At 35.8% G+C, this 16,770-nt stretch overlaps 1 protein-coding gene across 1 annotated transcript; it reads left to right on the forward strand.

Annotated features, from left to right (window-relative positions):
• Positions 1 to 4,652: 4,652 nt before the first annotated feature.
• Positions 4,653 to 15,518, forward strand: LOC311168354 (solute carrier family 22 member 22-like; the record flags this gene model as incomplete). The annotated part of the gene is made up of 8 exons (XM_084229756.1): positions 4,653 to 5,054; positions 7,753 to 7,856; positions 9,824 to 9,978; positions 10,070 to 10,238; positions 11,428 to 11,551; positions 11,823 to 11,938; positions 13,229 to 13,443; positions 15,505 to 15,518. 8 exons carry the CDS (start codon positions 4,653 to 4,655, stop codon positions 15,516 to 15,518), a joined length of 1,299 nt encoding a protein of 432 aa, XP_084085882.1.
• Between the last annotated feature and the right edge of the window lie 1,252 nt (positions 15,519 to 16,770).

Here is a 16,770-nt window from a genome sequence, read left to right on the forward strand (position 1 = left end):
TATTACATATCTGCCTATTATGTCATTTACAATTGAAGGAAAATGACTTTTACTTACTTTAAAATTTTGGTAGGCTATGCTTTCCTAAAGTGAAACTGTAAGGAAATATTGATGAAACAGATTAAAGTAGAGAAGCAGACTTGCTAAAATAATGGTATGGGGTCAAAACCTTCCTGCTTGTTATGCTTTTTACCTCATGTATTTTAATGAATCTCCTTGGTACCCATAAAGAGTAAATTGAAAATCTAGGCTATCTGTGAGTTCATCCCAAATCTACAAAATCTGTGGTTCAGGAAAAGCTCTTATTTTTCAAGAACTAAAACATTAAGTAATCAGCAGTCATCCAACTGACAATTAATAATAATTTGAATATTCTTTAAACTGTGTTTACTGGGTGTTTGATTATTCTACCAACAAAAGCGGCATATATACTGTATATAAATACAAGTAATGGAACTGACAAAACTAAACCAAAACAAATGCTAGAAATATGAATGAAGAATTGAGGCTACTACCTGGAGACATAGGGGTGGGTACAAAGAAGAGAGGGTTGAAAGGTCTATAGTTAAAGGACTATGGGTGCTTTGGGGTGGGTGCAGTGTGGTAGCATACATCACAGGAGGGGTGACCCTATCCCCCAAAATCACTTAGTGATGTAAACCAATGTTTCTGCAATAAAAAAATAATAAAAACTAAAAATTAGGTTAAATTTTAAAAACCCCAATTTTTTTTTTAGCAATAATAGAAATAAGTAGCATTTATTGAAGACTTACATTATCCCAGCCATAATTCTCAGCATTTTATGTAAATCGACCAATTCAATACTTTTAACAAACTTATGAAATAAGTTCCATAATCGTCTTCCTGTTATAGAAGAGCAAATTGGCAGGAAGTTGCCCAAGGTCAGATAGCTAGTATCAGGATCAGATTTTTGATCTAAGGCACTGAAAACAGTGTTTTTGTTCTCTGTTAGGCAATAACCTTATCTTTTTCCTACTCCTCTTTTTCTTTGTTTAAAATTAAAAAAAAAATTTTACATCGTTGTTCACTTTTAAATAATATTTGCTTCCCCCCACCCCCTCAGGTGTAGTCCCCATAGAATTTCCTTCCCCAGTGCACCCGTGCACCATCACCTCAGTCCCCTGAGCTGCTCCCTCCCTCCCTCTGATCCCTCTCCTTCCTCCTCCCCTGTGGCATGTCTCTGATTTGTAATTGTCTATTTTTGCTTTGCTGTGTTTTTTACACTGATGTCTTATTTGGTTCCCCTATATTCCTGCTATAAGTGAAACCATCCAATACTTTTCTCATTCCTTCTGGCTTATTTCACTGAGCATGATCCCTTCCAGCTCCATCCATTTTGCTGCAAATGGCATGAGTTTATCTTTTTTGATTGCTGAGTAATATTCCATTGTGAATATATGTACCACATCTTCTTGATCCAGTCATCTATTTTTGGGCATTTGGGAAAAAAACCCAAATCTTTAGGAATTGTTCTCCTTGAGACTTTTCCCCTTTAGTTTCAGGAAAAGAAATGCTTGTCACTTTACTGGGTGGGAAGAGGGAATCATCTCAGCAAGAATAGTACACTCCAAAAGCTATAGCTGCTTACTGCAAAGACTTCAAATTTCATTCTTCTCTAAACACTGTTTTTTAGCTTTCCAGTTGAGGGACAATAGAGTAATAAAAGGGCACTAAAATAGCATGGACAGCCTCCCATTTGCTTAGGAGGGTTGAGTTGAAATGGTTTAACCCACAACTTTGGGCCCCATTTATCGCTTTTTTGGGAAAAGAAAATTTGCTTTCAATAACCCACTAATTGGATTTTGAATGACTGAAAATGTGGAGTTAATTCACTTAATGTGAAGTGGGAATCAATTAAATTAATATGGACAGGATAATTTAGATTCGCATGCATATTTAATATAATTACTGTGAACAGTTTAACTCATCACCCAAAGACCTTTGACCTTGGACATGCCTCTTCTAAGAAGGCAGAGAGTATATCCCTGCTTCCTGTTTCTAGGTTTTCCCATGGGACCTATTCTGGTCTGTGGGATCTTAACAAGTGTGACACATGCATAGTCAGGAAAAGCTCTGCTGTTCCCCCTCCTCTGCTTTGGGCCTGCATTCATGTCTGAACCAACCTGCTGGAATGTAATCTATCACTCACCCTCCAAGTTCACTTATTATATGTGTTTCATTTTTGCCAAGTTCAATATTTACCTAAACTGGCAAAATGCCAATCTGTTTTTTTTAGTTAAAGATTAGTATCATTAAATTTTAATGGAAGGGCCTCCCCTGGTGGTGCATGCGGTTGCGCGCAGCACGGTGAAGCTGTCCGCAGCCTCTGTAGCACCGGTTCGATCCTGGCAGGCCAGGGAGAAACCCACATGGTGCAGCAGACCTCTCCTGTCTCACCCGCTGCTCTCCTCAGCAGTGTATTTCGTCAATCTACCTGTTCTGTTCCCCACTCTGTCTCTGGTGAATCCTCTCACCCTCCTGCGCATCTGGCCTGTACCCTGGTTCTTGTATAAATAAACAAATAAATAAATAAATAAATCTTTAAAAAAAATAATGGAATTCCAACTTCTTCTTTTCTTTCTTTCTTTTTTTTTTTTTTAAAGATTTATTTATTTATACAAGCGCTGGGTATAGTCAGAAGCGCAGGAGGGTGAGAGAATTCACCAGAGCCAGAGCAGGGAGCAGAACAGGCAGACTGACGAAGTACACTGCTGAGGGGAGCAGCGGGCGGCAAGGAGAGGTATGCGCACCATGTGGGACCCTCGCCGGCAGCCGGGGATTGAACCAGCACTGCAGAGGCTGAGGGCAGCCTCGCAACCCAGCACTCAACCTGTGTGTCACCGGGGAGGCCCTTTTTTTTTTAAATTTTTTTTTTTAATTTTTTTTTTAAAGATTTATTTATTTATTTATATAAGCACTGGGTACAGTCAGAAGCGCGGGAGGGTGAGAGAATTCACCAGAGCCAGAGCAGGGAGCAGAACAGGCAGACTGACGAAGTACACTGCTGAGGGGAGCAGGAGAGGTCTACGCCATGTGGGACCCTCCTCAGGTGGCAGGGGAGCAGCTGGGGATCAAACAGGTGCTGCAGAGGCTGCAGGCAGCTTTGCAACCCAGCACTCAACCACTACGCCACCAGGGATGGCCCCCAACTTCTTATTTTCTAAGCTTACATTAAGTTGGACAAGTGTTCTCTGAAGATTTTACCTTATCATAGTAGAGATGATGGAGTCTGGACTGGGGCAGAGAATGATTTTGTATACATCTGCAGAAAAAAAAAAAAAGAGAAAGAAAAGAGATCTGTTATTGTTCTGTTTCCTGATCTGATCCTTTTCCTGAGAGCCAACTGGGATTCTACTTTGTTTTACTTCCAAGAGTCTCTGGACCTCATAATATATTCTCTTTTTTGGTGTAAACTAGCTTCAAACTATTAATAAACTATCAATAGTTAATAGTCTACAAATGTAACTATTAATAAACCAATGAAGTAAAACTTCCTTGCAATCACTTGAATGTTCAGATGGTGCACTCCAGTGCCAGGAGTAAAGCATTAACTTCATCAGCTATCACTGGATGTTCCCATTTTAGCCCAGACACATATTGTAACTTTATACTCTTTTCCACCTGAGTTGGAGAGCATGTTTAACTGAAGGTGTATAAAGGTAGGTCTCTGTTTTTTTCCCCCTAAATTAAACCAGCACAAGGAAATTGACATTGCCATAAGAATGTTGAATTGAGTCCTTCATGGAGAAACAGTTCGACACTGAGAATAAAAGAAGAGATTGGGCGTTGCACTTGAGCCTCTGGTCTGGTAGGGCATGAATATTAAGAGAGGGAATGAACAGGAATGGGAGAACTCTGGTTCTAATATCAATAGCTGAAGGCTTGGTTACCCCAGGCCATTAGCAGCCATTAGCAGCATTTTACGTTTTTTCAGCTAAATGAACTCAAAACTGTGACTCTCTCCCTGAGCATCTCCTCACCTCTAATTTATCACTTGGAACAATTTTGTTATTTTTCAGATCTTACTACTTCAATGTGGGTCTACAAGAGGCTACTTCCTTCCACTGCTGAATTAACTAGATCTCTATACTGTTCTGGGCATTCATATATGTCTATATTTTTAGTCATCTTAGAGTAGGTAATTGTTAATTTTTGTGTGTGATTGTATTTATATAATTTCTGTATTATAAACACTATATGTATGTATATATATTGTACATATGAAAATGTATGTATATGTAGTTTCAAGAGATAGGAATAAACATTTTCACCTAAACCATGTCCTTGGGGCTGTCCTGCAACATGTAGTAACAAATAATATATTGCACTGAAGATTAACTGTGATTATTAGCAGTGGCATCAGTTCAGTTAGAATGTCTGCCTTTGGGACATTTCTTCTATAAAATGTCTGTAATTATGAAATGGATCATATTGTCTTCTTGAAGTGAACTTTATTAGGAAGATAGGGAATGTTTACTTTGCTATTTAATAGCAATGCCTAAATGCTTCTATTTTTTCTTTCTACCATATAATTTAGGAACACTTCCTCTTAACCAGTTGATGAAGATTTTTGTAAGTTGCCATTTCTATTTTAGAGAACTTTATTCTACAACGGATACTCCACCCTAAGCATGGCATTTGGTGAACTCCTGCAACATGTAGGTGACTGTGGGAGGTTTCAGATTTTGAATATTGTCCTCTGTGTATTGGTAAATCTCTTGACACCCTCTAATGAGCTCATTGAGAACTTTTCAGCAGCCATTCCTGCTCACCGCTGCTATGTCCAGCTCATTGACAACTCTACCTTTAAAGCCAGCATCGCAATGAACCTGTCAGCGGAAGCCCTGCTGAGGGTCTCCATTCCAATGGACCCAAACCAGAAGCCAGAACAGTGCCGTCGGTTCCGCCAGACACACTGGGAGCTCCTAGATGCCAATGTGTCAGTGATGAGTGACGCTAAGCTGGAGACAGAGACCTGCCTGGATGGGTGGGTTTATGACCAGAGTGTTTTCACTTCCTCCATCATTACTGAGGTAATCGATTAACTGAGCATTGATCTGTGATGTGCTTTCGTGAGATGCAAGACCCCATTTTCACTGCATAAAATATTCCAAGCTAAATAAAAAAAATAAATGGAAGAAAATTCTAGGGAAAAATAATGTAATATAGCATTTGAATAGAATTTTTGAATATATGAAATTCTGGTCTCATGGTAGGGTTTTAGCTTTCATTATTGTTTGTAAAGAGATATGATAGATAGAGCTATATAAAATTTAAAATTTCATGAATTACTTTGATATCTGTCATGCATCCCAGCTTCTCTCCTCTAGATTTCTCTAGCTATCTCTTCATTTATTTAATTCTGTCATTGTCACTTATAATAAATCCAAATACAATGTGTTACTCAAAACACATTGATACATGCTCTAATAATGCAAAATAATTTAGACTCTAGATATATATATCTCTATATAGATCTATATCTACAGATAGATATGGGTTCAAAGTCAAGAACTATATCCTTATTTTTTTGACTTATACTTTATGGAACTCCATTTTCATCTATTTAAAAAGAGAATGGGAACAATCTCCTGTAAAACTTTTAATTGAATGTGTTTGACATGATTAAGAATGATGTCTCAGAATGTTTTGGTTAAGATATTAAGTGTCACTCACAGCTTAGTAACTTTATGCCTTAGTTTATTAATTTTTAAGGTAAACTTACCTTATACCTTGATTTCCTAGGGCAATTTCAGTGTATTCTAGCATAATTATTAAGAACACCTATAATGTACCCAATGGAATAAAGATTGAATGAACAACATGTATAAAATACTTGAAAATTTTTATCATATAGAAGAGTTCAGTAAAAGTTAGCTTTAGGGTTTTGGTCCTATGCCAGGCCATGTTAAGTATTATAAATTATGCCAGCTATAATGAAGTATATCTTGAAGAAAGGTGGAAAAGGGAAAGCTGAGATTAAGAGAAGCTAAGTCCCTCCTTTATAGATGCATAATTAATTAGAACTATAGCTGGCATACATTCATTTCTGTATTTCATTTCTGTATTATTCATATTATTCATTTCTGTATTATTTCTGTATTATCTTAAAAATACACCAATAAATACACCAAAAATACACCAAAATACACCAAAAATGCACCAATAAATTCCTCCTATGTGGAATTTAATTATTATAAAATGTTAATTCAAAAAGGATGAGACGTTCCTAATGCATCTACAGAAAATTTTTGGGGAGCAGAAAAAGTGGATCCACTGAAATAAACTGCTGAGCAGAGCAGCAGGCCAGACAGAGAGGTCTGTTGCACCATGTGGGTTAGCTCCCTGGATAGATATTGAACCCATGCAGCAGTGGCTGGTGATAGTTTGATAGTGCTGAGACTTAACCCCTGCTCACCAGGGGGGCCCCGTTTTAAACTTTTTATAAAATTTTTGCGATGAGTTTTCAGACATTTTCTTAAAAATATTATGGTAAAGTGATTGGTAGGCTTGGGTTTCAACTCTTAACATGTTTTATATTAATTTTGTATTTGTGTTTAATTTTGAATAAGCTTTAAAATTTGGTTTTAAGTGTGTATAGGACATACAATATTTTAGAAGAAAATGTGCAAAGAAACTTTCAAAATAATCCTGTCAAGTGGTTCATTTCCTGTTTAAGGACAACTGGAGCATATAGTCTTTATGAGATCTTGTTCTACTCCTGGGCTTGTTTTAGACTTTCTCTGCATTCACTATCACCAGCCATATCCAACATGGAGCTCAGCTTGGGACAGAGAGGGTTGTAAAAGCCTTGTTGGAAATGCAATTTATCTAAGTAATTTTCTCCAATATTTCTACTTATCTCCCACCCAGCCCATAAATTTTACTTTATAAAGAAACTTCTGTAAGGAAACCACTATTAAATTTTCTCTACAGGGTCTCCTGGTGGCTTAAGGGTTAAGTTCTCAGCACTATCACTGATAGGACCTGAGTTCAAACCCCAGCCAGGAGCTAACCCACGTATGTGCAGCAGACATCTCCTGTCTTGTCCCCTGCTCCCCTTAAAAGAGTATTTCAGTAGATCCAACTGTTCTGTTCCCCACTCTGTCTCTGGTGATACCTGTCACCCCTCCCTCCCCCCAGAACCTCTGGCTGTACCAGTTCTTATATGCAAAAAATAAAAATACATATATCTTCTTATATGTATCTTCTCTACAGGGTCTCCTGAAGGTTATGTGTTCTATGCTGAGTTTTTTCACTGAGTACTTTAGTTCTCTTCAATTAAAAAAAAAATGAAAACCCATCTGTACCTGGTTGTATTATCAAGAATTATTTCATTCCAAATTAGACCTTTTTTAATATGTTCAGAATACTGAATCAAATCTCATGGCATTAAAGAAGAAAATTTTTGCTACTGACTGAATGGTCAGGGAAGAGTAACCTGTATAGTGAAATAAAAGGACAATAAACTTCATATTCATTCAAATTATTATCTTGATAGACTCAAATTACTTTTTTGTTTTTTTCTCATTGAGATTTCAATTTTTATTGTAACGTGGATATTATGTATAGTCTTGACCAATATGTATCCCCACATTTTAGTATGATGGCATAGTCTATAAGAAAAAGTGATTTTTATATTCCTTCTCATTATGTAAATCAGTCTAGTAGCTAGTTATATTTATCTCTTTTTAAGTGATTAAGCTCTGCTTTCTATTCATTCTTTTTCAGTGGGACTTAGTGTGTGATTTGAAGTCACTGAAACTCATTGTTCAGTCCATCTTCATGACAGGGTTTCTTGTAGGTGTTCTTCTTTGTGGTATCCTTTCCGACAGGTAAGTTTTACCTTCTGAACAGGGGCTATCTGTAAACCTAAATGAATATCAAAGAATGTGGAGATATTTGCATAGGAAATTGTGCATATTAAAGACAACCTAAATATGCAACGGGCAGAAGTCAAATGCTGGCGGACATGGTTCAAGGAAATGAGGACATTTTGAAGACTGGAGTCAATAGAGCAAGTTTCCAAGAGGACTGAAACTTAAATTGACCTGTAAAGAATTTAAAATTTCCAGATAGGACAGCAGATGTAAAAACGAAAGTAGGGAGAGTAAAGTGTTTAAGAACACATTTGAGTAGCAAATGTGATTGGGGAATATGTTTATAAAAAGTGATCGTGAGAGGTGAAGTTAAGGAGCTAAGTATTGTAAAGCCTCTGGAAGAGAAATTCTCCACAAAGACTAGAGAGAGAGAGAGCTGAGAAAAGCTCCAGATTAAGAATAAAGTAGATTTAAATAAAAAGGTTAGTATGATATTGACAAGGATGAAAATATCCAGTGCATATGAACCACATTGAAACTTGGATGACACTGACTTTAATGGCAAGAGGCCAGAAAAATAGAATCTGAGAAATGGTCAAAAATAGGCAAACAGGCAGACAGATAATTATTTACATGGCTCTTGACATTTAAAGAAAACCTTTAAGATCTTAAGATGGACAAAATAACAAATCCATAAAGAATTCAGTGATACTCCGTGGTTTTATAAATGCAAAAATGTTGGGGACTTGCCATTCGGCACAGCTGGAAGCCGAGACTCAGCTTCATACACTTCCAACATCTGATTATTTTCACTTGTAAAATGGAGATAATAAACTTCAACTATTCATAACTTCCTTACCCTTTATATAAATTGCACATAAGAAGTTAGGGCAGAGCCTTTGTTTAGTAAGGGTTCCAAACAAATTATACTGCTATTGTTTTTATTAATGGCAAAACATAGAATAAACATATTAGCAGCTGGAGAAGGAGATCATTCATAGCTGCGGAAGATTACTTGCTTATGGTATCATGTCTGGGGATATTGCTGCCCTGGGGACAGGCAATACCAAAGTGATCTCTCATTGAAGAATAAAGTCCTAAAAATCTTATATGTCTAAAATTGTATTTGGTTAATTTTCTGTAAAAGATTCCTCTGAATTCACTCTTTGGAAATGAACATTTTGTTTTCTGAAAGGACTGAACAGTCTTTCCCTTCTTTCCTAAAGTCAGTTCCCTATATATTTGAGCTGGGAATCAGATGAAACAGTAAGTTGAAATTTTGTACCTTGCTCTTAAAAAAATAGATTTTAAAACTATAATCTAGATAAAGAAAGTTCTTTTGGACATAGACCATGGTGGATTACTCTGTGACATTTAATGCTTTGTCTTAGATTGAATGGAATATCATGTGGTATCACCTATATCTTTGTGTTTTCTGCCTTAAAAAATTTACCATTGGGCCTCCCCGGTGGCGCAGTGGTTGAGCGCTGGATTGCAGCCTCTGCGGTGCCAGTTCAATCCCCGGCTGCTCCCCGGCCACCAGAGGAGGGTCCCGCATGGCGCGCAGACCTCTCCTGTCTCGCCCGCTGCTCCCCTCAGCAGTGTACTTCGGTCCTTCTGCCTGCTCTGCTCCCCGCTCTGGCTCTGGTGAATTCTCTCACCCTCCTGCGCTTCTGACTGTACCCAGTGTTTGTATAAATAAATAAATAAATAAATCTAAAATAAATAAATAAATAAATAAATTTACCATTAACTTTGTCTTACAATCATATAGTATGAATTCTGTATTTAGAGGTGTGGAGTGATGCTTCTACTCCTATTTTAAGTAGAAACATCTTGGGTCAATGGCTATTTCTAATGTCACCCTACGTGAGTGACTGGTCTATGTATATTTGAACTCTGAGTTTTGGATGTTCTGGAATTTCTAGTGACATATAGATACCTTTTTTTTTTTTAAACTAAGTTAACTGCTCTTACCATAGATTTGGACGGAAGCCACTATTACTCTTTTGTTGTCTGGCCTGTGGAATCCTGGGCATCGGCTGTGCTTTTACCCCTGTCTTCTCCATTTTCTGTATTTTGAAATTCCTGTTGTGTGCCTGCCTGGGCACAGTTCAGATCAACATCTTGGTACTTCGTAAGTTCAACTCAATCTGTACTCATATTTTGTATTACATTGTTCAAGACATCTCTCTTAAATGGTGTTGAATATCTTAAATTTTCCTTAGTTTTAGAAGGAACCTCATTAAAATGGCAGCCCAAAATCGTGACGGTCTTTGGACTATCTGTGAATGTTGGGCAGGCATTACTTGGTGGATTGGCTTATATTTTCCGAGATTGGCACATGCTACAATTAGTCACTACTGTGCCCTACATCATTTTGTTTTTCTTTTTCTGGTATGTGGAGTTCTTTATAGTCTTGAATCATTTTACCCTAATGATTATGATATAGCAAATCTTTCTCTATTGAGGAAGGTTTTGTCATTGGTTCTTGCCTGTAGGGACATTTCTAAGTATAATAGTGAGGGAGACTATTAAACATCTGAAGAAAAAAATGTTCTAGGAAGGATGAGCTTTTTAATAAATTTATAAAATTTAATGAATTGGTGGCTTAAATTTTTCACAGTAACTTTACCCCCCACTTAGTTGCTGAGATAGTTCTGCAGTTTGACTCTTAATGAGACCCAATAGCAAAGTGTTGATTTAAGATGTTTTCTTCTGTGATTCCTATTTAGGGAGAGAAAACAAACAAAACAAAACAACTGGTCCCAAAACACTTATTTATATATTTAGGCAGTTTTATATTATTTATTTGCAGATTGATTGATTTTTTAATTTTTTTTAGAGTTCCCTGGTTTCTAGTCATCTATTTTTGAGCATTTGGGTTGTTTCCAGGTTTTACCTATTGTAAATAGTGCTGGCAATAAACATAGGGGTACAGGTGTTCTTTTGAATCAATGTTTTTGTGTCCTTTGGGTAGATCCCTAGGAGTGGAATTGCTGGGTCGTATGGTAGGTCCATTTTTAGTAGACTGAGGAAACTCCAGACAGCTTTCCATAATGATTGGACCGGTTTGAACTCCCACCAGCAATGTAAGACAGTTCCTTTTTCACCACAACCTCGCCAACATTTGTTGTTGCTAATTTTTTTGATATGTTAGGCAACTTTCATTAAATGTTCTCAGGTATAATATACTGGGTGTTACATAAAGTTAATTAAAATTTTGATAATATTTAAAAGTTCCATACAAAGATTTACTCTTAACAATTATAAATCCCAAATTAGAGACACATATAGAAATAACAATAATTTCTAAAAGAAGCTAGTGGAGGAGGAGGAGAAAAACATTTAATTTTTGAGTCAGGGACTCTTTACTCCTTAATCAGAAATCATAATCATATTTTTTTTTTTTTTGGTTTTATAGAGCATAGTTAAAAAAAGGGTATGGCAGTGGGGTCGAAGAGTAAGTAGAGGATTGATTTAACCCGAGTGCTCTTTCTAAATAGAAGGGATTATATCTGTTACAAAGATTATTACTTTCCATGACATCTCCCTACAAAAAACACATCTGTCTCCTTTCAAACAGTTGGATCTCAGAGTCTGTCCCCTGGCTCATTTTAACTGGAAAAACAGAACAGGCGTTAAAAGAACTCCGCAGAATTGCCTTTATCAATGGAAAAAAAGATGTTGCACAAAGTCTGACAGCTGAGGTAAGGGAAAAGCAATTAGCATATCTTGGTCACATTCCTCACCACCACCAATGAGCTGCAGCTCCCACTTCTGTGTGGCCCCAAAGCTTGGTTTGAGAGTGGGGGAGGGGTGAAGGCTCAGGCTCAAGATCTCTGGTTTGGGGTAAAGAGAATCCTCCTCTTTGGGGTTTGGTCCTATAGTAGACTGGTGGCAGGTAAGAAATATTTTGGGAAATAAAGGTCCTTTTTGTTAAGTATAGATATTTTTAGCATTTTTGCTTTACTTTTTAAGATTTTGACATCTACAATGAAGGAAGAACTGAAAACAATCAAAAACCGTATTAGAATAAAGGATGTCATTACTAATCCTGTGATATACAGGACAATGTTTTGCTTGTCCTTTTTACTGTAAGTAGCTTGCTTTCATCTTCTAACACACATTCAGCAGTTCCAGGGCCAAGGTAAGCCTTTGGGGGAATGCCTGATATCTTCCTTTTATTCAAAAGACCTTGACATATAGGCACTGAATGAGGGAAATAACAAAATGAAAGAGCAGATCAGACCACAACAAGAATCCACTAAATAGTGTGGAAGAGAAAACTGGTTTACTGACAAATTGATCAATTCTTTTAAATTTGAAGACAATGTAGCCTGAAATTTAAAAGCATAATATTTGGGCTCAAATACATAAAAATTTATTTTTGAATTTGACAAAGACTGAATGATTACATGAGAAAATGTGTATTAAGTACTAGGTGCATTGGAGAGGATCTATAAATATATATAAAACAATTATATTGAAAATATATTTTCTGCATATGAGATATGTTTTATTTCTGTACAGTTTTGCAGATGAGGAAAATGAAAGCAAGAAAACTCACGACTTTCTTAAAGACACATAGATTATGTTGCCTTGCAAATATTCATATAGGTTTAATGGATATTTCTATGTGTAAGGCAACATAATAAGAACTTAAAATAACAGAGAAATTTATACTTGAGGAGAAATTTATAAACATGAATTAAAAAGTTTTTACCATAAAAACCTTGTTGTTATAGAATATAACTTTAATATTAATTTTGAAGTCATATATCTGCTTACACAGATAGTGCTCATGTGTATCAGTCTGTTATACTGATTTTCATTGTCAAAGTTTCAAAAGAAAAAATTACCCACAATACAGAGGACTTATTTTTATGTGATTTTAAAAATTAAAAATAAAATTTTCATCAATGCTGTAAGTCAATATTTTCAAGGTATGTAAAAATCTAGGCAATTGTCTATGAAGTTATGCAATAAAGCATCTGTCCTGCTGCTTTTGAGAATAAAATGATCTCAGTCTTCACCAAGGCTCATGAAATGCTCATATACAAAATTTAACCTCAGTTACATCAGTAGACCAGATGCATATTGGTTTTAGTAATTTAACCCCTAGCTGAATTTATTGATACTTTGTCATCACTCCTATATTCATATATTTCCCACTAGTGTTGTTTGTATCTTAAATGTCTCTATTTCATACTTGAAATATATTGATTTTAATTTTATGTTTGAAGGAACCAAAGACCCTAAATTCATCTACATATTTACACACACACACACACACACACACACACACACGACACACAACACACACTAAAACATTTCATCACTGAGTTTATTGAATACCTGGCCTCTCTATGAACTTTCTCTTACAGATTTTCAACCTTTTTGGGCAATTACGGCCTCCTGCTGGATGTTCAGAATTTGGGGATGGATATGTTTCTGACGCAGTTTCTACTAGGAGCAGTAGACCTGCCCAGCAAATGCCTTACTTTTTATATACTAAGACGTATCAAGCGTCGTCCTTCATTAGCGCTTTTCCTCCTTCTGTCTGGAAGCATCCTTATAGCCAGTGTGTTTGTGTCCAAAGGTGAGATTTTTCATTGTTAAGATTATTAAAAGGAATGTGTTCTTTATAAATAGGAATTTCCCAAATTTTTTTTTAGAATAGAATTCAGACTCAGCTCACACCAAAAAGAGCACTGGAGTCTAGTTTTAAAATCTTGGTACCTTGTAGGTCAAATGTAGGTCAAATTTAATAGGTGATATGTTATATATGTGCCTTCTTTGGAATGGGAACTGGAAAGAGAAAGGGGTTCATTTCCCTTTTAACCGGCATTTGTCAATTACATTTCTAGTTCTTTATAGTCAAACTTTTAAAATCTTTTCATTTTAGCTGGGTACATTAATAGCTTATAGCTGAAAATGTTTTGTAAATCTGATGATCTGTCTTTCTTGAATTTTATCTATTTAAAGTATGACAATTAGCAGTATTAGGACTTTTTATTTTTTTCACATCAATGATTTTATATTTATTTGCTTATATAGTGGTATTCCACTTCTATTTTTAGTGAATTTTTAATTGTATCCTGTAGTTAAAAATTTTTATTTTAGATGTTACTCCTGAAATTTTATCAAGCACACATCATTCACTTTATTCTTCAAATACATAGTAATATAAGGCCGAAGATAATTTAATGCAATTGCACCACTCAAGAGTTCTTGCTTATATGTAGTTGTTGATTTCTTTTCTATTAAACCCTATAATTTAGATATTCCTATAATGATGTTCTTTTACCCAATCTGCATTTGCTTTAAATTTGCTAAATGTTATTTGTTCTTTGCTCCTGTTCTCCTTGAATCTTAAAAAAAAAATCTTTTGCTCTTTTGTAATGAAGGTCTATTATTATTAAAGTTTCTAAATTTTGGTTTATGTGAATATAAATCTCTTTTTAGTAGATAACTTGGCAGTAAATATAATTAAAGACCGGTAATTATTATTTCTCATTATCTTGGTTTATTTCCAATGTCTTCTGACATGTTATTATTTTATGTTTGCCACTAGCCTGATTAGTTTTCCTTTGTCTGTGTTTCTTCTTTTCCCTGCAGTTGATTTAAGAGCTTCTCTTTGTCTTTAATATTTTTTAGGCTCACTGTGTCAGGCATAAGCCTGATCCCCTATATTTATATTCTTACTCTTCTAATAATTTGCTCTTACAGTTGCTACCCATCAATTTTCTAAAAGTAGTCACGTTCATAATGTCTAAAATATTGATTTAACTAGCCAGTCCATAAACTGGATTCAAGCATTATGAATTCATTTCCTTTTAGCAGCATTTTTTAAATTTTCATAACTTGATTGTATTTTTTAAGCCATACTATGATTTATTGATATAACCCAATGAAGGTGGACTGTTTGTGTAATTTCCAGTTTTGTAAATAACAGCTGGAAGAAACATTCTTGTGCACATACTTTGGCATATCTGTCTTCATTTTGGAAGTTACTGTCATGAACAGAGGCTCCTGGACCACAGGGAGTTCATGTTTAGTGTCTATAGGTACTTTGGAAAGAATTTGTACTAATTAGAGTAACATTATCTTTGGGTAATGGACCAGCCCTGGCTACTATTGCCAAACCTTGGTATTGTCAATCCTTACAAATTATTAGCTATGTTGGTGAATTTCCAATTTTAATTGTACATTTAACTCATGTGCATTATGGTTAAATATCTTTACATAAATTGATTGTCAGCCCTGCTCATTTTCTCTGGTGACTTTAGTCTCTGCTTTCCTTATAAGAAGGTTCTGAACATTTCTTGTCTTTATGTATATTACCTACCCTTCCTTTGTGTTGCTGTCAACATGAGCCTAATCTCTGCATTCCTACCTCTTAATCTCTTCAGCACCTCTTTCAACTAATTTGACCAATGGAAGCCAGTCTTGAACTTGCAGAGCAAGAAGTACATGAAAGTCAAAGTACTCCTGTCTTCTTTGACTTGGGTGTGTTTGTTCGGACCGCTGACTCTCAGACAGCAGAGTGGCTCTTCTGTAACTCTTGATTTTATAGAACAAACCCTTTGGTTTCCAGTTTCTACTCTGTTGCCTTTGTTCCTGTTAATGATAATCTCACCTCCTCCCATGGTCTTTTCAGTGTATGCGCTGTAGCATTGTAAACTCTGGAATTGCTTTTTGTTGTTTTGTTTTGTTTTTCATGTTTTCCATACCCCTTTTTAGTTTCTTGGTTTTATTTATTTATTTATTTATAATCCTAATAATGATTTAAATTATATTCCCTCTATTGTAAGAGTTAATATCGCTTTTGGTTTTAACCTCGACTTAAGCAAAATTTTATTCCAGATAATTTCCCAATGATAAATTATTAGGAAATATTTGTAAAATGAATGAATGAATGAATGAATTTTGACTTAATCGCAATTTTTGCTCTTAAAATGTTATCGACAGAGATGCCCATTTTGCGCCTTATTATTTTTCTCCTGGGGAAATCATCCTTTTCAACCTTCAACATGATAATTTTAGCCTTCATAAATGAACTCTCACCAACACCACTCAGGTAAGACAAGACTCTTTAAGTGGTTCAGCCTGAGAATATTTGTTGAATTCTGCTAGAAGATTCTAGGAAATTTATTTTTATTTTTATTCTTTTTTTGCAGAGAACTGGGGTGTAGACCAGAGGTGCGGGGGTGGGGGGAGTGAGAGGATTCACCAGAGACAGAGTGGCGAACAGAATAGGTGGATTTACTGAAATACACTGCTGAGGGGAGTAGCAGGTGAGATAGAGGAGGTCTGCTGTGGCATATGTAGGTTAGCTCCCAGGCTGGGGATCAAGCTTAGGCTTTAGTGGTGATAGCACTGAGACTTAACCCCTAGGCCACCAGGGAGGCGCCTCTAAGAAATTTAAATGAGTAAAATAACATTAACTGTAAAAGCTACATGAACAAATTTTCAGAAATGAATGTCCAGCATTTAAACAGTCCTTGCACTGTACAAAAATGAAAAATGATGTATAATATATAAAATAAAAAAATAAAAAATAAATTAAAAAAAATAAATAGTCCTTGACAGAAATATTTTGCTGACAAATTACTCTGCAATAATCTCCCATCCCTCTGCTTTACTATATTTCTAATCATCAAGTGACCTAGAGATTTCAGGCTGGAGTCCTATCCTATTTCCTCAGTCTTTTAACAGTAATTGGCCTATGTCTTGTTTCATAATCTCTTTGGAGTTTCAAGTATGCCTATGTGCAAATTAGGGAAAAAAACCATACATTTCACTGCAGATACTTTACTCACATCTGGAAAGGCATAATGGTGAACCTTAAAGAATGGATAAAAATGTGATGACATATAATTAGAGTTACATACAGGCATAAGCTATGGGCCTGCATCTAACATTC

This window comes from Talpa europaea (genome assembly GCF_964194135.1).
Source record: "Talpa europaea genome assembly, chromosome: 3".
In the NCBI taxonomy this organism is placed as follows: Eukaryota; Metazoa; Chordata; class Mammalia; order Eulipotyphla; family Talpidae; genus Talpa; species Talpa europaea.